This window comes from Leuciscus leuciscus (genome assembly GCF_965113295.1).
Source record: "Leuciscus leuciscus genome assembly, chromosome: 6".
In the NCBI taxonomy this organism is placed as follows: domain Eukaryota; kingdom Metazoa; phylum Chordata; class Actinopteri; order Cypriniformes; family Leuciscidae; genus Leuciscus; species Leuciscus leuciscus.
In genome coordinates this window covers 31,783,868-31,810,812 of record NC_138730.1, presented here as the reverse complement: position 1 = coordinate 31,810,812, position 26,945 = coordinate 31,783,868, and the positions used below count along the sequence as shown (strand labels likewise).

Here is a 26,945-nt window from a genome sequence, read left to right as displayed (position 1 = left end):
TAAAGTTAATCTTCAAAACTCAAAGAATTTAATAACACTGTTAAATGTATATTCATTTGTAAAATGAGCTAAATATTACTTTTCACACTGTACAAACATTATAATGATGTGATACCTAAATTCCCTCAAATCGTTTAAAAAGGTTTATTTTAGTATACAGTAAATAGTACAGTATTTTATTTCGGTCAATAAAAAGTCTTCCAATTACAATGAATCTTTTACATTGCAAACATACGTATTACGTAAAAAAAAATTCAAATCAATAAATACCTGTGGTGCGCGTAAAACTATAGAAACGTACCATAGTATGATGCATAGTTGGAAAAATTAACCAACTAGTCACGACATAGTTGGCTAACAATGCTTTTGGGAATCGCACCCTCTGGTTAGCGGTCAAAAAACAAAAAACAATTGGTTATAATAATTTGCCCTAATTTTTTGTTTTACAGAAAACAATTTAATTTGAATAAAATAATCAGCATGATCTACAATCATTGCGTGGATACCCACTATCAACGTAGTGGAATTTACAGAATTCACTTCATCCCAAAGATTAATATGTTCTAAAATATTTTGAAGGATCTCTCTTAATTTGGGAAATTCTCTGTAAAAACTATGAAAACTTTTTTTTTTACTTTTTTAACCTTTCTCAAGCAGCTAACTCAAAGAATCAGCACAGACCGTATGTAGAAAGTATCACCCATCATGAGGACAGGCTGATTTATGCCAAACTAGCGTTAAATCTCCAGAGCTTAACTTTTAACGGGGTCCAGTCATTTGTTACAAGCACTAATCAGTGATGGCAAGGGCAGCAAACAGTGCCCCCCCCGCCCCCCGAGGGCTTGTTCCACTATTTGGCAGTCAAACGGGCCCACAGGACAACGCTCTCTTAAGTGACACCATAACCACAGTTCCCCGTCTGACGGGTCCAATGGCTGGCACCACAGACCCAGTGTGGGATCTTTCATTACACTTCTGCACAATCTGGAAAGGACTAGTGGCTCACAATGGCTTTATCACCAGGAAATGAGGGAGATTCTGCACTTTTTGTCCATCCTGGGTGGTCCGAATCACAAATCCTGCCCCTGGCTATACAATTAGAGCCACCAAAAAGTCCAAGTCATTGCCTTCTAAGAGTGGTGGCATTGTAAATGTGGAAACATCATATTAGCTTGGATTGAATTTACTATAGGGATAGAATTCCAAACAAATTCAACATCAATAGCCAAATTTGTCTCTAAGGAGAAAAGCAGCAACAGGCCCGATGACAACATGAATAAAACAAAATCGTGCAGTTACATGAACAGCTCGACTACAAAGGTTTCATAAACACAAGTTTCCCACACTGAGATCATACCTTCCAGAGAATAACAATAGGTTCAAACCAGATAGCGCTCTTCTTTCCAACCCCCTACACTCAGATTGGTATAATTTGGACCATCTGGTCCTTCAGAAATGACAAGTTCTTTGATGGAGTTTGGGAAAAAAGCGCCTCTAAGGGATGAGAGACGAGGACCCCAGAGCCCAGGAAACATTCTGCTGTTCAGTTTCCCACACTGCTAACACTCATCGTCTCCTCTCATTGGAGAAATCGAGAGAGAGAGAGCGAGAGCGAGAGAGAGAGAGAGAGAGAGAGAGAGAGAGAGAGAGAGAGAGAGAGAGAGAGAGAGAGAGAGAGAGAGAGAGAGAGAGACAGGATGAGACAGGAAAAAGACAAAGAGAGGAGGAAAACAAGAACTGAGGAAAAGTTCTTCTCCCAAGATTTGGCTCTTGAAAAAGTAAACCAGGGTCAAACTACTTAACATACTGTAAATGCACACTAGTTCCAAGTAAAACAAGCTTTTTCCAGGCACACAAATAATCATCTACACAAAAATCTTAAAGGAAGACAGCATTAAAAGGGCCACATTGTATTCCAGATAGGGTGTACCAGAATTTTCCCAGATTTAAACAATTAGGAGGCAGATGTTCGACCAGCTCTTTTCCCAGAAAACAGAAGTGAAAACAAGGACAGCTCCTGATAAAGCACACATGAGGACAGCATATGAATTCAGCGCAGTTACAAACTCAAAGTATATGAAATTGGAAAATGACACTGGTATTGAAAACAATCTGATGCAGAGTAAAATGCAAGTCACGGACTGACAGTTTGCAGAAAGCACTGTGGACTTCTTTCTATCAGTGAGGGAGGAAATAGGGCACGATAAGGGCCATTCACAAGCTCAAGTTAATGAATCACTGACTGCTGCAGTTTATCAGATGAAAGGAAATTCTCACCCTCCACAAATGCTCCCAATGGTGTTTTGGAGAAAAACTTCATCACAAATGCACTTTGCCAATTCAAGTTTTGAAGATAAACTTGCAACTGGAACTGGAAGTAACAGACTAGTACAATAATGAGCTCTCTAAAAAAACATAGACCTTTGACAAAAACTTCTGACCATGATCACACTCTACAATACATTTTTCAATCTCCTAAGATGTCTACATAGCCTTTAGAGGTTTTTATCGAAATTCTATAGCTCCCTAGTCATTGTTTTAGTCTTGATCCTTAAATATAACATTGAAGCCTATGACAATTCTGGAAAAAACAATGCCCTTACAGAAAAATGATCTGACATTTCTAGCAAGGTATGTACGGCAAGCAGGATGAGGCCGAGGGCCGCGGGAGAACGGCGCGAGGCCGGTGGCGTGATTGCTGATGTGCTACACCTGCGCGACACACCGGTCTCGTATCTCTCGCGGAGGAGCGACGACGGTGAAGGACGAGAGAGGCCAGGCCTGGATTTTATTTGATGTTTTGTTCCTGTTTTATGTGGCAGCAGTCGTCCGTGAGGGACTGCTGCCTTTACTTTCAGTTTGTATTTGTTTATTTATTTATTCAAATCTGTTGATTGTTCGCCGTTTCCCGCCTCCTCCTTCCCATAGCATCGAACATTGCTACATTATGACAACAATTAAATTTGTGTTTGAAATCCCTCTAGGCTCTGTTTGACAAGTACACCAATTTAAAACCGGCAGCATCAATTATCTTCCATTAACCTGACCATTCTTCTATCTATTTGCCTGTACAAGTACAGATTCAGGTCTTCATTAGCCAGTGTCTGGATGATGATTCACATTTCTTAGTCTCATCACATTCTAGGAGGAGCGTGACAGGCCAGCCAGAACTGGTTAATAAAGTACGAGTGTGGGACATACAGAAGTGTTCAATAGTAAATCTACCCTCCTCATCTCTCCTCGCCCCCCTGAGTCTGCTAGACCCGGCCAAATCTCCATGCTCTCACAGGACTCAGCAGTGTCAAGTTAAGACATGCCTGTTTCCGCCTCGAACATCCCAAACTAAGGCAGAATAAACATAAAAGCCATCAAAGGCAAAGCACATAAAATAAAAGCTTATGGCTGGGACCCGGACTTCTTGGGGGTTCCCACCTACAGAGTCACTTTAAAAAGAGAGAGAGAGAGAGAGAGAACAAAAACATGTAAATCAACAATCGTGTATCTCCTCTGAGATTTGAGCTTCAGTTCTCGGTAAGACATGTACATTTAGCAGACTTTAGCAGATTTTTATCCAAAGCAACTTACATATAAGCGAGGTGGAAGACAGAGGTAAAGATACACTTCAGCCCATCGAAGTCGACCGATTACAGATTTCGGAGGTGTATCTGTCACTATCCACATATTTTTAAGCAAATTTTGGGATACTGCATAAACATGATGCATGGAAATATGGCCCAAATTGCATATCAAAAAAATATATATTTCTACATGCATAAAACCCCCCACTTTGCCTCGAAGTCAACTTCTTCACTTAATTTCAGCACATAATTAAGATGAAAAGCATCAAACATTATGACGTCAGTTTCACACTGTTTTAATGACACGATTCAAATGGAAAATGCCTAAATTAACAAGAAGAACTAAAGTGAATTAGAAGAAAAGGCGTCTGACTGAACTGGCCCGTTATAGTCCACATGCTAACAAATGGCTGCTAATTAGCCAAGTGTCTGAGAGGAACATTAAAAGCAAAATCACTTCCTCTTCCATTATCTAAATGCAAATGTATTGACACGCTGATTACAGCTCATTAGACATGCTTATTACTTACATTTGGTTATAGGCCTACTGATATAGCAGCATCTACCTGGGAATGAGATGATACAGAGGCCATGGCTTGCTGGCACTCAACTAATTGGTTATGTTAGTGCTCTTTTCCCACAGTCAGAACAACCTCCTCCTGCAACCCAATCGTTTTGCTTAGGCTGGCAGAAATTCAATGATTCGCGTAATGCGCAACTTCACTGCCTAGTAGAGAGGCCACTCCATGCCAAGTCTAACAGAGGGTCTATATTGTCTAAAACAGTATAAAACCAGGTTCTCAACCCAGAGTATCTCATGTGAGCTTCATAGGTAAGCTTTCTCCATGACAGCCATCAGAACTGTCAGAGATTGTGGTTTAGGGCTATCACTCACGATTAATCGTCGATTATTTTGCTGATTAATCGAATAATCGGATATTTTTTGTGGTAATAAATAACGTCTGGGTTATTGTTGCTATTACACATACAGCATGACCCTTGTTTAGTATTGACCAAATTTTATTTTCAAATGTCCACTTAATCTTTAATATTTATGATAGAAATGCTACAGCCACTGTAATTTCTTGGACAAGGAACATGTGGACATCAAAACTTGCAAACTCAGAGCGAGGGTTTAAACTTTTTATTTTGAAATCGTGATGAATAACAGTTCCCATATTTAGAAACATTGCTGTATTCTCCTGTGTTGGAGACACATTATGCATTCCCAAATGCATGTTATTGGAAACCCACACAAACAGAACATGCGGAGTCTGTGTGGAGCAGCATTTACTGTGAACGGAGCCGTTCTGAGACGGAAGAAACCTGCACGCAAATAAATAGTAGTAGATAGAGTGTCGCGCTTAGCACTATGCTATATTATTTTAAATGGTTTTAATTCTTATAATTTGGATAATCTGGCAGGGGTCAGAATTCAGCACAATGCCGGTCAATCAACACATGTGCAAAATGCAATAAAAAAAAAATGTATTCAAGGAATTGTGACAGCACTATGGTTAGACAATCAAACTTGAGTCTTTTTTCAAGAGATAATGCACCTTCCTAAATGACATGCAGTATGATAACAGTAAAATATAGGAAAAAAGTCATTTTGAACAATGTCAATTAGAAACATGCAGATTTTTACAGCCTAAAGCTATCAAATACTATCACTATTTCATAATGCATTTCTGAAGCAGGATTAGGTGATCTCAAATGACTGTTATAATGCAGAAAATTACAATTGCCAGATGTTTCAAATCTGAGCTTATCACAAATGTGGTTTACTATAACTTATTTATTAGACAGTAATAAATATTTATGAGACACTAGCATCTATTGTTAGTTACCATCTCACTACAATTGCTTTTGGTAACACTGTAGGGCCCCATTTGTTAACATTAATGCATTAGATTAGATAAACTAAACTAACAATAAACAATCTTTTTACAGCATTAATTCATCTTAATTAACAGATAGCCTACAACTTTTAATATTAAAAATGTATTAGTCAAATTTGACTTAAAAAATTCTGCAGAAGCACTGTCCATTGTTAGTTCAAATAAAGAGACCTTGCTGAAAGTGTTATCTTGCTTTTTTATTTTACTTACATTGACTAGAAAGAATGGCCACTTAATAGTTCATTTAAGAAAAATCTTACTAGTAAGATTAAAAACACACACCAGTGTCTAATAAAAAGGCAGCCTAATAGTGTCTATTAATTTAATACTAAGAAAACTGGATTAGACGGATACAAGCAACTAAACCGAAAACGTACAAGTGTCAAATGAATAATTAGGCTACTAAACAATGGATAGTTACTTTACTAGCAACAATTGAATAGCCAGAAATGAATAGTTAATATCTGAATCTTAGACCTCATAGATTTCAATGGAAAAAAATGCAATTTGTTACCAGTCACATTGAAGTAGCCTAGTTAGGCTATTTGTCAATATCCATAGCGACCAGTAGCAAAGGAAAAAAAAATATCCAAAGGAAGTTATTGTATGCTCTGAATGCATACTAGCGACTAATATAATGAATAGTAGGCTATACTAGATGCTAGTCACTCATATGTCACTTACAAAAATCGGTAGGTAAACTTTAAGCAACACATGTTAAATGGACTTGTCATAACTTTAGAACAACTCCCAGAACGGCTCAGGGAAACAAACATTTTGTAACGCGATTTGAGGATGCAAGTGAAAGCTGCTTACCCAGGTGAAGGGTCAGGTTGATAACGTTCGGGTACTGGATGCCCGCTAACATAGTCTGACTTTGCCACCAGGTGGTATCCGCTTGGTTGTTGTAATCGGTGAGATAAACAGCGCTGTGGTGCTGTCTGGGGTCCCCGGCATCGCAAATGTGGCATGATTTAGTGACTCCTGTAACCCCGGTCTGTACACAGTATTCTTCAGGCGGCGAACCGCAAGTGTTGGTGGACACCACGGTTACATTGAAAGCGGCGTTAACAAACTCTGGCATGCAGCGCTGAGGCCGATTGGACTCGTCTATACATTCATCCATCGCTCCATGACTACACGCTGCCCACAAAGTCCATAATAACAAATAACTAAAAAGCGACATTGTGTCCTTTAGTTTATGCGACCTCACGTAGCTACCGTCACTGTCTTGATCCCTTAAAATCCTCGCAGTCTATAAAAAGTTTGCGGTAACTCGCCAGCTACCGAGTTTGTGTTTTAATAAATAAACTCATGCGGAAAATGGTGGTAATCGCTTCACCTCCAGAAAAGCAATAGTTGTGGCTTAATCTCCTCGCGACTTCTCTCTTGCAGACCTTCACTTTATTGGTGCTTAGTAACCACCGCCATGGAAAAAAAAAACTTTTGGAGAAATGGAACTATATCCGACTACACCCTGGCAGCTAGTGCGCAAGTCAAAGTACTTCCAAAAAAAAATCCCTACGTCTACTTCCGCCTGAAGGATGCTTTGATGGACCGCCGACCCGCTAAACAAGGCAAGTCCGAATGGACAGGGAGACATGCGTGGGCGTGGCGAAAGGGCTATGGGCGTGGCTTTGCACTTTCCCAATTGGTCAGTTTTGCCAGTCATGTTCAGGAGTGGTTGGGGACAGAATTTCATAGGCTACCTCACAGATTCTCATGGGAGCGATGAACTGACCACTAACTACCCGTAGCTTACATTTTTATAACAAATATGTGTGTTAAACCAAGGCTTGAAAAAAGTATCGTTCAAATAAGATGTCCAAATGCGGACATGGTGAGACCTTTCTAAACTTGTATTAATTAAAACACTTTTCTGAGATGTCCACCTTCACGTTTATCTTGTGTTATCTTCAGAGACATACTTTCTGGATGAATCCCCCATGCTATGAATAACTAGGGGATGATAGCTGTTGCTTGCTGAGAGCAGTGGAGTCAAAGAGCAAGGTTATATATACCTACTTTACCAGGCAAGGGTGTATCCGAAAACTTTAAATAGCTGAGTGTTACGTTTTGTGGGCTGTTTATTAATATTTTACCAGCATTGTTTCAAAGATGTAATAGAGAACCAACTAAAAGTTCCTCCCACACCCATTCTATCAATGTTTAGATTAATCATTCATACAGACTTCAAACAAGAATACAATTGTTTTCTCAGGTAGGCCTATGTGCATTTTAAGAAAGCAAATGCCTTATATTGATTGTAAATAAGAAAGACTGATGAAAATGTCTAACATTTCAAATTTATGCTAGGCTATATATTGCCTTTGTGATTTTTTTATGCAGATAAGCATAGATCCTTACCACTGTATGCATATTCAAAGGCTTCAGGGAACTAACTAAAGTAGGCTACACACAGACTGCCCAGTAAAACTAAATAAATTGCTGTTTGGATTTAAATAGGCAAATGCTTAAGAGTCTATGATTGGATCTTTATTGCAGTGACAGTTATGTTTCTATCACATTATATGTTTGCCAACAGTTCTTCTAACCCTAATTGATGGAGTGTGTACCAAAAATGGATGCCCCTCTTGATGGAAATAAATGTTGTGATGTTATTTCCATCAAGTGGTGCATCAATTTTTGGCCAAGATCTTGAAATGACAATGGAAGAGTCGAGCACTCTGTAAAGTCTACTCCAGCACACCCCAAAGACTGTCAATGAAATTAAGGTCTGACTCAAGAGGTGTCAATTCATGTCTAAAAATAATTCGTCATGCTCCCTCACAACCATTCTGTGACAATTTGAGCCTGATGCATCTTGACATCGTTATCCTGGAATATGGCCACGATGTGTCTTCCTACATGTTTGCTTAAGAAATGAAAATCTACACACTCCATACATTAGGGTTAGAAGAACTGTTGCCAAACATATAACATGCTAGAAACATAATAACAGCAACTTTTTCTTTCTTGACTGGGCAGTAATAAAATCATAATACAAATAAATAGGACTTAATAAATAACAACAGATAGGACTGGCTATTGTGATATTTTTTTAATATATATTTTCAATGAACTTTCTTTTTGCATGGGATTTTCGCAAATAAAGTTTGCCACATGGTTTGATTGGAAAGCGAAAGCTGGAGTACTGAGTTATCAGCAAAGGTATGTGTACCATTGATAAGATTTAGGCGGCTATCGCAGAAAGACCTATACTGTACCTGATATTCAGCATGAGCCCAATGAGTCTCTCAGATGGCCATGCGAGCAGACTCTTCGGAGACATTCTTTAGATGCAATACGATTTAATCAAATGTTGATCAAAGAATAAAACAACTCTGGTGTTAAAAAAGGCAATCAATCAGTTCCCATCAGCTTATCTAAATAGGATAAAATCAGCTCTGGTGGAAATAAATTTAAAAAATGTCCTCATAAAAATCACGATATTTAAAAGGCAATAAAGCAAGGAGATGCTTATATGTTTTTGAGTCAAGAATCTTGATATCTAACCTGACCTTATCTACCTATATCTATGACCGTATGCAATGAGCTGTCAACTAGACTTCTGTCCATCCATCAATCACTAGACTTACTTCATCCAGAACAGGGGAAATGAGAGCTAGATCTATGTCAAAATGAGAAAAGACTGTCAACGCTTCGTCAAATACTCATTCCAGTCCCCCATACTGAGACAGTGCCCTGCTGCATCAAGCTCAGGCATGCCCAGGATGTGCATTGTCTCACTACCTTAAAACTTTAAACAAATTCACCAGCAATTGTTCTCTAAGGGTACTTAGTCTATCCAGGATACAAAAGGTATGAACGCTCATCTTACCCAGAGGCTACAACTATTTTCTCCCTCAAGATATTCAAAGCATCCTCTCAAATATATTTTTATTTTTGCTGTGGTGCCAGATTTGCTTTATTGAGTAAATCTAGAGAACCGAGTAAAAGTGTTAAAGGAACAAAAACAGCAAACTGAGTGTATTTACAGTTATATTTAGTTACACAATGAGAAACAATTATATTTGCAGTTTAGGTTAGTCGTTCAGGGTTAAAATAACAGCAATTAAATACGTTTTAAATAATTGATTTAAGTGAACATCCAAATTAAAGCACCGTCTGCTGCGGTTTTAAAGCGCCCTCTATCGGTAATCATGGGCAAACTCTTCTGCCCTAAGCAAAAAAAAACGATAAACGTCAGATACGAGGTAATGATTTAAATAGAGAAACAAAAGCGAGAAAGGTTTTGACAACATTTTAATCTTTCCCAGCAAACACTTCAATTAGATAAAAGTCTAGGTAAATCTAAAGGGTTAATTAAACTTGGTTTGCTAATATTTAATTATACACATTACATGATTTCAAGGCACTCTGGTCTAAGACATTTAAATGTTTCTGTTTAGCTGTATTTGAGCCATGGATTTTTTTGTTTTGTTAAATAAAATATGTATTAGGCAGCCAAAACAACAATTTACAGTGCACATGGGGGAAAAAAAAAGAAGATAAAACAGATTTATACTTTTCACCAGACATGTCAACACACTTTAGGTCTCAGTGTTCTAAAGCTCTTGCATGTACACAGTTTAATAGGCACATGCACTCTTCCAGCTGCGAAAATGTCCTTTAGTATTGTGTGGTCTCTGGAAAGACACTGGGTTCTAATAAACTGAAATAATGTAATTATTAGAGTACAATATTAATGCATTTATCGTTCAGCAATCCATTATTGTGAAATGTAAATGTGTTACTTTATTGTGAAATTTCACACGCATTAATGTCTGAAAAGGCATACTTCTAAATTATGAGCTGATAGTTTTAGGGAACAAAATGTTGCTCAATCTGGATAGAAAAAAACTTGGCTGGAGTTACACATTGCTGCAAAACCACACATCTGGAAACTTTCTGATTCCCACCAGTAACTTTTTGGTAGAACTGTCAATGAACTCATTTCTTAGAGGGCATAAGAGAGATCAAGAGTACCCATTACATAAGTATAATAAAGAAATGATACAAAAGATGGATACAAAAGAAATTCTTTAATAGAATACAACACTTAACATGTATTTGCCATCTATTAAAAATGATTATTACATTGTTGGTCACAAATTAGCTATTTTTAGTAACTGTTATTATCCGGCAGTATGGCAGTCAAAGGTGTAATTTTTTCATGCTTTTTTTATTTACATAAAACAAATTGAGAAAAGAATGAGAACCAACAAAAAGCAACATAAAACAAACATAATTTTCAGCTTCAGCTTTAATAACCACCCCTGTTTCCGCCCCACCCACCTGAGCCACCTCTGAATCCCCTCCCCCCATATCCTCCACCTCCTCTATATCCTCCACCCCCATTAGATCCTCTGTATCCACCAGATCCTCTGGACCCACCCCCACCATACCCCCTGTATCCACCCCCACCCCCGCCCCCGCCCCCGCCACCGCCACCACGATAACCTCCTGTTCCTCTGAAGCCGCCTCCACCACCCTGGTATCCTCCACCTCCTCTGTATCCTCCACCAGACCAAGATCCACCGCCACCGCCACCTCTGTATCCTCCTCCTCCTCCTCCTCCACGGCCCCTGAACTCTCCACCACCTCCAAAATCAGTACGGGCCATCTTGGGTGGACGTGGACCATCTCCAAAGCTGTAAAAACCAAAGATAAGATGCGTTAAATGAATTGTAACATCAAGGTCAAAAGGGACCTTCCGCTTAATAGGTCACTTAAATGTATGGGTTCAATTATCTCACCGTGGGTTAGAGGCCATGAGGTTGATGCCTGCTGACGAGGGTCTAGACACAAGTCGAATGACGTTCAACAAGTGCTCGTTGGTGGGATCCAAATTTCTGATGTATTCTGGGTCTTTGGTCACCTCCACCACCAGGCCTTCCATTGCTGCCCTCAGAGCAGCCACACCAGCAGCTACATCATGGGGAATCTGCAATTTGAGCCTACAGAAGGAAGGAATATTCTTGATAATCAAGGAACACTTCTCTTTTGTTGATTTCCTTGCAAATATTTGGTTTGCTCCCAGGATTCCCGTCTCAAGAATCAAGGAGCGTTTTTTTTTTTTTTTTGATTCATGAGAAACATACCAATCATCAAGCTCAACAATTTCTCCATTGGATGTGATCTTCTTTGAGCCGAACAGAATGAGCTGAAGAGGACTGACAAGAGTCATTCCTTTGGCTGAGATGGCTCGAGTTCGGATCTGTAATTACAAAGTGCAAGTATATTAGTATATTACAATATTACACGTATATTACAAACTATACTTGTGTACTCCTTCGTTAGAAGATTTAAACTACTGTTCACTAGTTTGGGCTATGCTGATTTGGTGCTCAAGAAACATTTCACATTATGTTATTATGTACATTGAAAACAGTTGTGCTGGCTTTATATTTTTGTGGAAACTGATACATTCTGAGATGAATAGAAAGTTAAAAACATTAATTGAAATATATATTTTTTCTACCAGTATAAGTATTTGTCACTTTTGATCAATTAATTTAATTGATCATTTAATCCATCTTCCTTGCTGATCAAATGTGTTAATTTCTTTGAAAATAAATCTTAGACCCCAAACTTTTGAACTGTAGTGTGCAAATTTAAAAGTCTTACGGACTAAACATACTGATGACTCATCTTGCACTACACAGTAGTTTGTCCAATCAAATGCTCTCTAGAATAAGAATGTCCCACCCCTTAATATCACCTGCAGCCTAAATGAGTCTAAATGAAGTAGAAACGTAGAAAAAAAAAATAGTAGTTTTCAAGCTAGACTTTAAAACCAACCTTTTCCCCAAAGACAAAAAAGGGAGATGGATACGTCATATCATGGTTGCTGAAAGGACAGTTGACTGAGGATTTGTGAATGAGAGCATTTCGTCCCTCTGTGGTCAGGATCTTCCTTTTCTCTTTGTGGTAGCACACGTTAGGGTAAGAGCCAAACGTCAGCAGAGAGATCACCACATCCAAGTTATTGTCTGGTCCCACGTTGTTAAACATCTGATTCATGAGGCACTCTACAAGAAAAGGAGAAAATAAAAAATTAGAATTCAGAAACTCAAACAACATCTGTGGACTGTAATAAACAGCAGCACAACGCAGAAGTGCATTTAGAAGCACGGTTTAACCTTCAGGGAATCCAACGTTAATAAGGATCTCCTTTAGCTGGACCTTGGCCTCCCAGGTCATCCTCAAAGTGGGCATGTTTAGCCTCTTGTGCTCACAAAACCTGATCTCTGCGTCCTCACCTCCCATCCTGATAAAATAGAATATATTTCAATTGCGAATCCCTCAAGAGAAAAAAAAAAAAAAAAAAAAAAAAAAACACACAATACTACATTTAGTACAATGCCCTCTGGACCTACCGGACTTCATCCCAGGCCTGGAAGACAGAGAGTAAAGCCACGTGATCTGAGAAACGTGTGCCCGCAAAGTTCCTATGAACAAAGCCGAGACGTTTTCCCTCGTTGATGAAGGGTTCTTGGAAACAGCTCGCTGCTGAGATGGTGCACACTGCATCTCCAACACTACAGCACAATCACACACATAAATGCAAGTAAATACAACAGGTTATAGGGGAAAAACAGCTAATTAAAAAGTATGCCAAAAAGTATTTAATTATACAACACACATTATATTTCAATATCTATTGTATAATATGTATGCTTATAAATACACTACTGTTCAGACGTTTGGGGTCAGTAGGATTCGTTAATACATTTATTCAGCACACATCAAAAGTGACAGTAAACAAAAGTTACAAAAGCTTTCTATTTTAAATAAATGCTTTTTTAAAACTTTCTAATCAGAATCATAGAATTTTTTTTTAATCACGTTTCCATTTAGAAGTTTTCAACTGTTTTCAACATTGATTATAATAAGACTCTTTATTTTTATCGAGCAGCAAATCAGCATATTAGAATGATTTCTGAAGGATCATGTGACACTGAAGACTGGAATAATCATTCTGAAAATTCAGCTTTTCCATCACAGGAATAAACAATATTTTAAAATATATTTAAGTAGAAAACCATTTTAAATTGTAATAATATTTCACAATATTACTATTTTACTGTATTTTTGATCAAATAAAGCAAGCCTTGGTGAACAAAGAGACTTATTTCAAGAACTTTATTGACCCCAATCTTTTGAACAGTAGTGTACATGCATGCGTCATCTTTTTTATTTTACTTTTCATTTTGGGGTTTAAATGTGACCTGACAGGTTTGTGAGAATCACCGATTTGATAAACAGCCAAGGTTGGATGAATAAACTTACTTAAAGATGCATCCCATGATCATCATCTTTCCCAGACGTGGTTCAATGGGCAGTTTGGCTAGAACTCGTCCCAGTGGAGTCAGCTCATCATTACAGTCTAGAGCATCCAGCTCTGGGAAACAACAGAGGCTTGTTGGATTTGGTTCACTTCAACATAATTACCATAAAGACATTGAAGCTGTACCTCTCAGTGTATGTTCAGCTTCAATAACGGCATCCAATGGAGGCGGCTCAATGGCTTTAGACAAGAAATTCCCGATGGCACCCAGTCTCAGTAGCTTAATGCTGAGGGCCACCTCATGCAGCGGCGTGCGGAAGATTTCTGGAGTCATATGGGTCTCCAGTCTGCATAACAATCATTGCAATCATCATTTCATATACAGTTTGATTTTGTTTAAGGTGGCATTACAACTGAAGAATGACATTTCATACTTTTCAAAGCGAGCTCTGCTGCACAGGTGAAAGCAGAAGCCTGGTCTGACTCGGCCAGCTCGTCCCTTCCTCTGCTCAAGGTTGGTCTTGGAGGCCCACACTGTGGCGTAGTTTGTCATATTGTTGTGAGAAGTGAACAATTTCACTTTCTGCCTGAATGACACATATTTGGTATTTTAAAACCATTTGCGGGCAAAACGGAGCATATAGAGAAGATAAATGTACATAAAAGAAAAATAGTTCACCTAACAAATTTTGTACACACCCTCATGTCGTCCCAAACCTGTATGACTTTATATGTTCTGCATTATAGAAATAATAATGTTGGTAACCAAACAGTTTTGGTTACCACTGACTTCCATTTTATGGACAAAAAATACTGAGACATCTCATAATATCTTAAGTCATACAGGTTTGGAATGACATGCAGGTGAATAAATGACAAGAGTTTTCATTTTTTGGGTGAACAATTTCTTTAATTAAAGGAGCTGCTTACTTGCAGGAGTCAAGGACAAAGACCACATCATTGATGGTGATGCTGGTCTCAGCGATGTTTGTGGATAAAATGACCTGTGGTGTGATAAAAACAATTGTTTAAAAAAATGAATACATAAATTTCCTATACTGAACAATAAAACTTCTACAGACCTTAGTCACACCGTCAGGGACAGGCTCGAACACCCGTCTCTGTTCTTCCCTGGGGATTTGAGAGTGAAGGGGCAGGATTCGGTATTGATGACCGCCTTAGAAGGACACAATATTGAACAAATCGCTATTAGTCATTTTAAGAAATTAGGGGATACAAGTCAATTTATCAGAAGAAAAGATTTCACTTGAGTGCGAGCAGAATAGCATTAAATTACAGACCGAAGTGTGGGTTCATCTCCAGGTGTTTTTGCATGGAATAGATAAGGTTCCAGCCTGGCAGGAAGACAAGCACAGCTCCTGGGACGTCCAGCGTTTCAATGTACTTCAGCAAAGCCTCAATCAGCTCGAATGGAGTTTCCTTCTCATTCAGCTGAGACATGGCACGCTTGGTCTCAGGACTATACTCTGGCCCACAGATGACATTACAGTTCACCTGTAGAAAACAGAAATAGGCTCATTTAATTTATTGAAATCATCAAGTAAAAGGTCACCTGAACGCTGTATCTAATGTTTAGTTAACCTGTTAACCCTCACCAGTGCGTCGGCGCACTGAAGCGTTTTTTTATTTATTTAGTTCAAAGTTACTATCAGATTAAATGTTATACTTTGACAAACTATACATCATTAAAAAGATATAAGACTCAAGTTTCAGTATTTGACCACTATTGTATTCTGAGAAACTTATAGTGACAGTTATGTCTTAATTTGTGTCAGGAGTTATGAAATGAAAAAATGCATCGATCCCTTTAATATGAATTATGAGCGTCAGCTGGTCCATTCAGAAAAAAAAACTCCGTGCTGTTGTCATGACAGTGCTATACAAAACAACGTTCCTCAGGACTTTTAGCTCAAAAATGTGCAGACTTGGAGAAATATTGATATATTCTCATAGATTCACATCATATTTCTATAGACAGGAATAATATTTATTGAATTTATACCCAAATGCGTCGATGTAATCATTATGAGCGCTTCTTACTGAGATGTGCTGTGTTTTCAATTCATACCAATAGCCTGAGGGCGCTATATGCACAAAAATACTCCATATATGGAACATGAAGAAGAGCCATAATCATGTGACCTTCAAGGACGTCACTGATAGCAGCAGCTACACACAAAGCTAACACAGAGATCGCTGTAATATGCAGATACAGACGTTTTGAAAACAATAAACATAATTGCAATGATATGTGATTTGCCTGTGTTCTTCAAGCAATGCCAGGTATTTTTATAATATATTATATTTATAATGTATTGCTAATCGATATAGACTTTATCATTGTACATAATTCTATAAATATATTTTCTGTCTGATTTTTTTTTTTATCTGAAGCCAAATTAGATCACAGAAGATTATTTAAAACACTCCACTTGCGTTATAAAGTACGTTTGTAGCACAAACATGGTTTTAATCTCATAAATGGTCGTGTATTGATGGTGTGCTAAGCTAACATGCTAGCTAGGCCCAAAATAAAGTAATTTGACATGATCTTGAAAAACATTTAACTAAATACAGAGTTTTAGACTTATCATTTTCAGATTTTAAATATAACATGGTCACACATATGGCTTTAGCTGCAGTGCATTTCTAGATTGCTCCAGGGCCCACTTCAATTTTATTTTCATGAATATGTTTAATAAAAACAAATTTCTAATAACTTTACAAAACTTTGAAGCTATTTAAAAAATGTTTTTTCATTATGACAATAATTAATTCTACATTTACAATAAACTACCAGGTGTCAGCTTTCAAATGAGATCATACTTGTGCTTTTAGTGCAAAGGGTTCATGAACTGTATCTGTTTCAGTTTGGGTATGTCATTTCTGGGGATTTTTCAAAAGTGGCGTTGCAGCTTAACAGGTTAAATGCAGCTGTTCATCAGCTATGTTTTTGAAATCAGTTTTAATCAGTTCAAATAATTTAATACTTTAGATTTTTTTAGGATTCATTAGTTAATATAAAGGCCAAAAGAACAGCATTAGAACAGGAATATTATATTTCATCTGAATTAATACTTAATTTCCAGATACTATTTTAATAATTGGTCTTAATAACTTTAATTAATGACCACATAAAAGCCAAATTTAATATTTATAATAATAACTGTAAACAAAACAAAAACAAAACATACTTCTTCCTCTCCACCATCTTCATCTTTATCTTTTTTCTTCCGGTCCATTGGTGGTGGTACGAACTGAGTCATCTGAATGCAGTCTTCTAGGAAATACTCTGGAAATTGAAAAAATCCATCAGGTTGTTGAAATGACTTCAACAGTGTTTTACAGTCTTAATGCTCTATTATTGAGCAATGGGTTTCCAAACAACTTACATAGGAATATTTAATCCAATTTGTGAGATGTGAGTATTGAAGAATTAAAAATACATTATAATACAGTGCATTGAGAAAACCTGCTTCTGACCTTGTACAGCATGTGCACGTCCATGCACCTCGATGACAGGACAGTTGAAAAAGTATTCCTTAAACATGGTGGTGTCAATGGTGGCAGACATGAGGATGACGCGCACATCAGGGTAAGCCTGGACAACATCTCTCAACACGACCAACAGGAAATCAGTCTGAACAGAAAAACACACTTGTGAATATAGAGAGACAGGATACCTCTGTCTGATATGGTATGGTAACGATGGACTTACATTTAAGTCCCTCTCGTGGATTTCATCCACAATCACATGACTGATGCCACGGATACCAGATTCCAGCTTCCTCAGCAAAACCCCTGTGAATAAGACATGTTTAGCTATATCGCCCAGCTCTAAGCAGTGTGCCGCAGTCAGAGATTAAGAAGTGGAACTTACCAACTGTGCAGAAGAGGATGCTGGCATGAGGTCTGGGCAGGACAGACTCAAAACGCACACTGTAGCCACAGCTTTTCCCAACCTCCTCTGCTCTCTCAAAAGATACACGTTCTGACACTGACACAGCACTGATCCGTCTCGGCTAGGAAGATGAACGGTCGCAGAAGCAAGTCACAAAACAGGTCTGTCTCCTCAAGGTGACTGAGCACACATAATAATAAAGTATTTCAACACACTCACCTGTGTAACAACAATATTGCATTCAGATGCTCTGCCTCTTTTTATGAACTCATCCAAGATGTACTGAGGAACCTGAGTGGTCTTTCCACAGCCGGTGGCTCCACGAATGATGACCACTGGGCTATTGTGAATGGCGGACATGATTTGCTCCTCAAAGTTCTTGACTGGCAGCTGATTTCGTTCTGCTACAATCTGTAAGAAGAACATGCTGCTAGTTGATTTTACAATACTAACAGCATAAGAACAACTCCAAAATTTGTGTCTATGTCTATATATATATATACAAAAATGTATATATAAAAACTCCTTTTGCATGACGGGATAGGGGGGTTTAGTATGTTTGTTTAAAAAAAATGTGAAGTGCTTTTAAAGAAAATATTCACAACATGTAAATGCCCTCAAAGCTAATACCCAGACTACAAGTAAAACCCATAAAACTCCAATTTTTTATTTCATGCAGTTTTTAAAGGCTGTTTTTAGCTCACTGTCTGCAGATCTTTGTCCTGTTCAAGTTGAAAGTTGAGCTCCTGTAGCAGGTCTGTGCCGATCTGTTCTGGGGTACACTGCAAATCAAAAAGAGGTACAATACGTTTTCAGTTGGATGATGTATATAACACTAAATTCAGTTGATATCATTTGATTAAAAAAGTTAATTGCAGAACAGCAGACTCACAAACGCCAGCGGCCCTTCGTCGATGTTGGAGCTGGTCCAGGGGTTCCAGTTGATCTGCGGTGGAGACCACGGCACCACTCCTGCCATGCTCTGCCTTTGTGAGGGCTCAAAGTGAGCCAACTTCCCTTGTACCAGAGATACTGGACTGTTGGGGTCCTGTGGCTAAAACAGGACAAACAAAGTTGTTGGCACATACTCATTTGTCACTAATAAGAAGTCATGCAGGTTTTCTGTCCAACACTTACAGGAGGAGGGATCTGGATGCCAAGTTCTTGCACAATACTGTGCAATTGCTGCTGTAAATCATCACTGAGATTCACTTCATATACATCCACCTGTCATAGCAACCCAGACAGAAAGTCAGAGGAGTCAATGAACACACAGACCTCAAAGATAGTGGAACTGGGGTGTTAAACTCACACTTTCTCCCTCTTTCTTCTTGGTCAATCCTGTGTAAGCCTCTATAACCCCCAAATGGTAAAGCTGACGGACAAGAGAAAGTGCACAAGACTGGGCCGCCAGCTTCTTTGTTGAGCCATGCTCACGGGCAAAAACCTCTAGAAAAGTAGGACAGCATTAGCAAGGACACAACTGCTGATTTTTGATGTGAAACTATTTGCCCTTGGCCCTTATAGTTAAGTACATAGAAGGTCGCGAAGGATTCTGATACTTACTCCTACCAAGTTGTCTTACAAAGATTGTCATCTCAGCAATAAAACTCCTATAATAGAGCAACATTTTAAATCAAGACATCCGAACATGACATTTAGCCCACAGATGTCCTTAACAATGTAGCAAAAACAAACTCCACAAACTGACCTCTTAACCGGGCAGCACATGAGATCAACAGAGTGACATTTCAGCGCTAGGTCCGAACAACCCATCCTGAGCAGGTTTGTTTTTCTGCCAGACTTCTAAACAGGGAGTTAATCCTCTCAAGGTACTGGAGAACTCGACCCCTGATGGACGAGTGACATCAGAAATCACAACCAGACATTACTTTGCCTTTCCCACCTCTAAACCCAATCAATCACGTACTTTACCATGTGACCTCTTAGTGTAGCCTAAGTCATGTCACATGTTTTCCCCCATGTAAGGTTGTGATTTCTGGCATCTCTATTGTCCTCCTTCAAGATTACATACTACATGGGTGAATCTCACAAAAGCATGTCCAGGTCACATTTCACTCTAAAATCAAGTAAATATGATAAAATAATAACAACTAGATAAAAAAAATTGTCAAGACAAACTTTGAAGTTGGCTTGAGAAAGCCAGGCCAGAAAGTTTGAACGCTTGAAGTTTGTAGGTTTTCAGTTTCAAGTAGTTTGAATGTTTTGAAGGAAATACAGTCTATCAGAAAAACAGATACATAAATAGATAGATAGGGTGTTTTTTCATGTTGCTAGCATGATTTAGCACATTGCTAACCTGTTTGGGGCATGATTATCATGTTTCTAGCATGATTTAACACGTTGCTAGCGTGATTTAATTCATTGCTACCATGATTTAACACATTGCTAACATGTTGGTGACATGATTAACATGTTGCTAGCATGATTTATTATGTTGCTAACACGATTTAGCATTTTGCTAGCATGATTTAACATGTTTCTAACAAGACTTAACATCTTGCTAGCATGATTTAACATCTTGATTATTTATTATTATACATTTGAATGGACATTTTTAATTATTAATAGCAATAATTGAGCCTGTTTTTAGAACCACATTTTTTGTATTGTGATATTATGGCAATTAAGTACATTATTCCTATATATTTTCATAACTGTAATTCATTATTTTGACTCTAAAGTGAAATATGACCTGGACATGTTCTTGACAAGTTTCGTGAGATTAACCCATATGACATTGTTGATTTTCTAAGATTACATCCAAGATGAAGAGATCTTGTTGTCTGAGATCTCCTTGAGGTTAGATGTACATCAAGGAGTTCTCTGTGATTGTTTCAGTCCAGCAGAAAAACAAACCCTTGTTACATTACATTCAAAAGTATGCAAAGTATGATTTTTGAAGAGGCATATCATTGAAAACATTTAGTTACAAATGAATATTTCTCTTAAATAGCAGGTGGAATGGGTCAAAACTAAGCTGTAATAGCAAATGTCTGTATTTGATGGGAATGTTCTGACCTGTTGTGGTCAGGCCCCACTTGGCTGTACTTGTAGTCTGTTTGGTTTTTCTCCTTCTGAAAGAACTGGTTCAGACGGGCCTTCGCATTGTCCAGAGTCCAGTTCCCATGCAGGCCAGCGTTCAGATCAACTTCCTCTGATTCCAAGGTCTTGGGAAATAAGAAAAAAAAAAAGAAGTAATTCTCAGAAATGTTCTATAATGGTGGTCATTAGACAGAAAACTGCACTAAAAAAATGAAGAGCTACCGCTTTGTCATCCTGTTCCTGTCTCTTGGAGTAATACTCCTGCAGGTTGGCTCCTCGCTCCCATTGGGCATTTCCAAAACCAGAGTAGCCCAAACCTGTGACTCCAGGAACGGGTGCAGAAGCTGCAGAAGGTTCTGAGACACAGGAAGAATTCAGTGTTAGAAATGGTTTCAGTCAATGTTTAATATGGTTTAAATAAAACCAGTGTGTCATTGCAACTAGACAGTAAGCTAACTAGCCCATGCTGGTAGATACCATAACTACACCAATCTGTGGGCAAAAAGCATCATTATCCATTGACAGCTATTTACATGTAGCTGTGCATTCTGACTAAACATTTAGAAAGCAACACCTAAAGCAGATACTTCATTACTTTATAGCAGATGTTATGTTTTAGTAACCGATTATTGGATTAATTTAACATCTCTCACCGGATTCCTTCTTCACAGCCAGATGTGGAGGTAGTGGACAGTTGGATGGGAGATTTCCAAACTCAACACCTTCTTCATTCCCTTCATTGCCTCCATCAGGTACACTGACCTGAAAATTATAAACATAAACTTAGTCCTTTCCTCATAACACACAACAGATGAGCTGTGGTCAACATAGATGTGATACTGACCCCTAGAGCAGGAACTTCACCAGGACTTATTTCTTTCATCCGAACAAGATAATTCACAAAATCTCGGGCAGCATTGGACTGAGCATCCTTCTTGTTGGTGGAATTTCCCATGCCAATGTAATTGTAACCCTCCACACGCACCTTAGTGAAGAAACATGGTTTAAAACAGGTCTCCAACTACAACAACTAATATATATATATATATATATATATATATATATACACACACAGTTTTGTATTAAAGGAATCTATCGATATAGACATGTAGATGTGAATATGAATCATATATTATACAGTGTATATTTTATATAGAGGACTCACCTCACACACGAATTTCTGTCTGTTTTTATTCCCAGCCGCTCGGATGTCGTAGTTCGGAGTTATCTTCTTTTTTCCACACCAAGCATACAGAAAGTTCTTAATGTCCGCCATTGTTGACGGTCTGCGTGTGAATTAGATTAATATTAATAATACGATTTATCTTTTAAATTCTCAAAGATAACTTAACTCTGAACTGAGTGTAAGAGCGAATGCCAGATGATATACAGTAACAAACGGCACGAATAACTGTATCTATCTATCTAGAGAAAACTAACTCAATACTGTGATAGTTAACAGTTGAAACTGTAAGCACACGAAAAATAATAAATTTAAAAGATACATCTAACGTTAGTTAAACTGATTTTTTTGGCTATATCTGTTTGCAGGTCACGTTAGTCTGCAGCAATGAATGGGCTAACGTTAGCCCCCTACAGCCATCTCCACGACAAATAAGAAAATTATTATCAAATAAAACTATTAAGTAAAATAAAGATGAACTACTTTACGTTTGTAGCATACCAGAAAAAAACCCCAGCTCACGCAAATCCAAACAAGACGTACACGATGTTCAGAAAAGTACGTAAGTTACAGGACAATTAGCATTGCAGTAAACAGCTCAGAACAGGAACAGGAAGAACCGGAAGTGACGCAGCCCTGAGAGCGTAGCATAAAATCCAGATAAAATCCATAAAATCAGACATTCTCTGATAAAATCCAGCGCGACGTCGCTCCTGTCCTTGCAATGCAAATTCATCAAAATTTTAATCGAATGTTAGTTCCCCTTTACTTGGCCCAATGAAGGATAATTGTAATTTTGACACACAAAAATCCACATTATGCATAATATAGATACTACTCCCGTAAAGTTAACTTTCCTGTAATGTGCACTGTGTATTGTATATCCGTCGATTCTGCTGTCAGCACTGTTTTTTGGTATATTGTTTATGTACATTTATGTATGTGTGGGCTACATTGTATATGCGTGCGTATATTTAATATCTACTGTATATTGTTTCTTGTGCAATGTCTGGACTAACACACCTAAGATGTTCACACATTACCTGTAAATGCTGTAGTGACAATAAATTTAGTTTTAGTTGAGTTAATTTTTGTATCTTTCATATCACATTTAGAAGATATACATGTCTATATTCATATATTCACTTAAGAATAACTTTAAGAATATAATAATCCTTATAGTAATGAATATAAACAATAGTAATGTGCAATAATGCCAATAAGGAAGAATGAAATTAAGAGAGCAGAAATGATTAATCAATTTCAGGTCACACACACACATACACACACAGACAAAATGATCAATGAGGCCACAATCATCTTTATTCAATGCTCAGCTTTCAACTTTGAGACTGACCATCAAATACATTGCTACGAGAACAGCAAACATTGAGGAGTTCTGTGCCACAAAAGGTTAAAGGCATTGATGCTCATATGGACAGTGAGAACACAGTGGTAAAACAATGACTTTCAATAAAGGTAACCGGCAAACAATAGACAGGATCAGAAGGAGGGCAGTGAGGCTGTCTAAAACAAGAGGGCAGTGAGACTGAAGATTGGTAGTTTCACAGCACTCTGGTCAGATACACAGGGCAAAAAACAACCAAAAAGTTAAGTTAGGTTGAGTGACTGTCAAATAGCCTACATATCTGACAAAATAAAACGATTAATTCAGAACAATATTTTATTTCATTAAACCCACTGCTTCAGTCGTCTTTTTAGTAACATTAATGAACACATACTTATCTTGAATTTAATTTTGCAATTGAACCGTGGCTGCCTTAACCGTGTCATTTCAGTTAGTCACCTAAAAATCAGCTGTAACAACCTTTTGCAAGATGATAACATAAAATAATGATAATAATAATAAAAATAAAAATAAAATAGAAAATTTGTGTTAGAAAACTGAGTGCATAAAATTGCCTTTCATCTATTTCTGCCTGTCAGATTCTGCAACTTGCGTACATTTACATTTACGGCTGATACCTATGTGCTTTTCTTCATATTTTCTTTTAAAACAATTCTATTTTAAGATATGTACATCTCCTTCATATATTTTAGGCAATAATTAAAAATCTTTTTGCAATCTTAAATCAGCATTTATGCGTAAATCAGTATTAAAAAAAAAAAAAAAACACAAACTCACTGACTCAGATCCGACGCTACATTTAACTCTCCCACGTAATTTCAGAACACTCCTCTGCAGTAGCACTTCTGTACATAACCAATATTAGATAACGTTTATATACAATTATAACCAGACATTCCTTGTAATCGCATTTATACAGTAGTCAGTCAGTTTTTAGGCATGTAGTCTGGGTACTCTGTCCCTGTTGAACTCGACCGATCGGTGCCGGTGATCTGTCTTGGAGCACCAATCGGCATGGATCATCAAGTCCATGAGCACCAATCAGCAGCTGCTGTTCTTAAACTCTCCGTTTTCAGTGATGGAGAGCTTGGTGGGGTTGGTGGGCGACAGACCATTGCGGAGGTTGTGCATGCTGTATCGCTCTTTCACCTGAGTGAGGGCACCCATCAGCCGAGAGTTAGCTGCATCCAGGGAGCTGATCCTCTTCTCCTACAAAAGAGAGAAAGAAGTACATCAATATCTGGAGGTCAGAAGCAACATACAGACGATATTAGTAATCTTGTTTCTTAACATTACTTAAAGGAATATTCAAGGTTAAATATAACAACCCACCCTATATATAGATACATATATAAACTTTATTATTTAAAGGTAGCATAACTTTTATTTATGCATCACATTCTACTACACTTTTCTATTTCTATTATATATATATTATTTTCAAACTTTCAATTGTATTTAACCTTGAATATTCTTTTAAAAAGATTCATTACAAATAAAATAATATAATCAAATTATGAATGTGAAATAGTGAAAATGTTGAAAGTAAAAATAGCGGACATACATTGTGAAAGTAAACATTTAAAAAAATAAAAATAAAAAAATAAAAAAATAATTCACTAAATTTTATGTTTTATTATGTGTATATTACTTTAAGGGTGCTTTCACACATGAGTGTTTGTATCGGAACCTGGTGCGTTTTCTCCCTTGGTTCGGTTCGTTCAGGCATAGGCTATGTGAACACGGCAATTGCGCTTGGATCCGCACCAAAACCATTGCTCGGAGATCGAACTCTGGGGCGGTTCGCTTGTGGTGTGAAAGCAATTCGACCCAACGGACCAATGAACCAAATGGTATTATAATTCATACCAGGAAATGTGCTATATAAATAGCAGTAGTATCTGATTCTGTGAGTGAGAAGATTAGTTATCACAGCTGAAAACCAAAAGAGCACCTCGTCATCTTAAAATGTTGTGTAACTGCGCTTCTCCGCGCAAGAATGCTGTCCCGATAAAGCTTTGATTCCTGCTCTAGCTGCATTATAACATTCGTATAGTGTTTGCGTGTCTTGACACAGTAAACCTCTAGACAGCGCTAGGAGATTCAGAGAGAGCGTGTTTGAATTTGCTGTAGTATTAATACGAATGTAGTATATCATTTAACTGCGGGAATGATGGCTACTTTCGTATAGTGTTTGCGTGTGTCTCGACAGTTACAAATAAAGCCACAATAAGCTCATGGAGCAAACTTGTCAATCATCTTGACGACACAGAGGAAACTCTGACCAATAAGAGGACGGTTGTACTCTGCATGTGACTTGCATAAACACATTTTGGTACGGTTTGAAAGGTTACCTTGTGAAAGCGAACCGAACCAAGAAGAAAATGGAACATTGTAACAAATGAAGTCCCTGTTTCGGAACAAAACAAACAATCTATAAGTGTGAAAACGCCCTTAAAGTATAACCAAATCAACTCTATTTTCATTTTTATATGAAGATAAATTTAATAAGGCAAATAATAGCTGACATAAATAGGGCCCATTCATAATCTGTACCAGCCTGACAAACGGCACAGAATCTGCCTTCAAAAGAACACACACACACAAAAGGGCAAGTTTGTGAGGGCAGCAAAAAGAGGACAACTCAAATCCTGCACAAACAACCAGAGAAGAGAAGTAAAAGCGAGACCATCCTTATAATTATCTGCAGAGATCATTGGCGATTTGTGTGGAGTGCACACACACTGACTAGGGTGCTGGGAGTGTGGCAGCATGGGCAATCAGGAAGTGACTAGGCAAAAATAAGGAGGGAAAACAAAAAAAATAACAGCAGCCAAAGCTAGAGCTCACAGATACCAGGTACTGAATCAGCTACGAGCGATCCCTATTAACACACATTCCTCAACAGCACTAAACATCGGAAAGATGCTCTGACAGCTTTGAAAAGTGGGAAAAGCATGAACGTTCACTAACCCCAAGGAGAATTTTGAAAGTGAAATGACAAAACAGACTACAACTAAAAAGTTGAAGTATGCAAACATATTTAAGTATATATTTTAAAGGTGAAGTGTGCAATTTTGCCACTAATGTTTTCGATAATCCCAAAATGGCCGAAATATATTTTTTTAATGATTTCTCTTAAGTTCCTGATTAGAAATCCTACAAAACTGCTTTATGATGAACTGTTATTACAGCCACAAATGTCTTTTAAATGTAATATACTTTAAACGTTATTACTTAAAGGGGTTGTCCACCCAAAAACGAAAATTCTCATTCTCATTATTATTATGTAACTTTAATAGGACGTTTTGCAAGCTAACTGTTAGCCTGGTAGCTTAGCTTATACCCCATGATTTTTTTTTAATATATATACTTGCACATTATTGTTTGATCAGTCAAATAATGTTAAAAGCACAAACCCAGTGTTTACATTCTTCTGAAGTCAACCTACAAATGGCTGCACTATTAGTGGTCTCTACACATTACATTTGGATTGCATATCTTATACCATAGAAAAACGACACACTTCACCTTTAACCCTTGTTTTATTATATCATCCGAAGTGGAGGGGAACAAAATGGCTTAGAGGACTGAGTGTTGCACAGGTTCAGGCCAGGCATGGGTGTTGGATTG

The 26,945-nt window shown here is 37.8% G+C and overlaps 3 protein-coding genes and 1 long non-coding RNA gene across 14 annotated transcripts in view; 1 reads left to right on the top strand and 3 right to left on the bottom strand.

The window, feature by feature from the left end:
• lamc1 (laminin, gamma 1) overlaps window positions 1-7,012 on the bottom strand; it is a 54,228-nt gene extending 47,216 nt beyond the window's left edge. The window contains exon 1 of the mRNA XM_082171860.1: window positions 6,296-7,012. Coding sequence (XP_082027986.1) covers window positions 6,296-6,665 — 370 coding nt within the window. The 5' untranslated portion in view covers window positions 6,666-7,012. The remainder of the gene's footprint in view (window positions 1-6,295) is intronic.
• Window positions 7,013-10,505: 3,493 nt separating this feature from the next.
• Window positions 10,506-22,557, bottom strand: dhx9 (DEAH (Asp-Glu-Ala-His) box helicase 9). 3 transcript variants are annotated; one of them, XM_082171870.1, is made up of 28 exons: window positions 22,432-22,557; window positions 21,926-22,046; window positions 21,605-21,745; window positions 21,414-21,522; window positions 20,983-21,116; window positions 20,737-20,885; window positions 19,261-19,307; window positions 19,007-19,143; window positions 18,832-18,921; window positions 18,587-18,748; window positions 18,399-18,476; window positions 17,914-18,105; window positions 17,674-17,815; window positions 17,512-17,594; window positions 17,277-17,433; window positions 16,988-17,085; window positions 15,074-15,287; window positions 14,855-14,949; window positions 14,703-14,776; window positions 14,207-14,359; window positions 13,959-14,119; window positions 13,775-13,886; window positions 12,862-13,023; window positions 12,625-12,752; window positions 12,284-12,513; window positions 11,584-11,699; window positions 11,239-11,439; window positions 10,506-11,133 (listed from the first exon to the last, which is right to left on the bottom strand). In XM_082171870.1, the coding sequence occupies exons 1-28, from the start codon at window positions 22,440-22,442 to the stop codon at window positions 10,746-10,748; spliced, it is 3,885 nt and encodes a 1,294-aa protein (XP_082027996.1). In that variant the 5' UTR covers window positions 22,443-22,557; the 3' UTR covers window positions 10,506-10,745. The 3 variants fall into 3 exon arrangements, with proteins under 3 accessions (XP_082027996.1, XP_082027997.1, XP_082027998.1); XM_082171871.1 differs by having other exon boundaries at window positions 22,445-22,548; XM_082171872.1 differs by lacking the exons at window positions 20,983-21,116; window positions 21,414-21,522; window positions 21,605-21,745; window positions 21,926-22,046; window positions 22,432-22,557 and adding an exon at window positions 19,406-19,545 and having other exon boundaries at window positions 20,737-20,873.
• Window positions 22,558-22,718: 161 nt separating this feature from the next.
• On the top strand, window positions 22,719-23,827 carry LOC309500303. The gene is made up of 2 exons (XR_014206533.1): window positions 22,719-22,943; window positions 23,002-23,827. It is a non-coding gene; the product is annotated as an uncharacterized lncRNA (long non-coding RNA).
• rasal2 (RAS protein activator like 2) overlaps window positions 23,245-26,945 on the bottom strand; it is a 78,600-nt gene continuing 74,899 nt past the window's right edge. For all 9 annotated transcript variants that reach the window (XM_082171864.1, XM_082171863.1, XM_082171862.1 and 6 more), the window contains one exon: window positions 23,245-24,521. In XM_082171864.1, the coding sequence (XP_082027990.1) occupies window positions 24,354-24,521 (168 nt within the window). In that variant the 3' untranslated portion in view covers window positions 23,245-24,353. The remainder of the gene's footprint in view (window positions 24,522-26,945) is intronic.

What these genes read in the sequence shown, in the direction of transcription:
- dhx9 (XM_082171870.1), bottom strand. An exon ending in AAGATGGTGGAGAGGAAGAA is followed by an intron (nt 15,288 to 16,987) that starts GTATGTTTTGTT and finishes TGTTTTCTACAG; the next exon opens with GTGAACTGTAATGTCATCTG. An exon ending in TCCCTGACGGTGTGACTAAG is followed by an intron (nt 14,777 to 14,854) that starts GTCTGTAGAAGT and finishes ATCACACCACAG; the next exon opens with GTCATTTTATCCACAAACAT.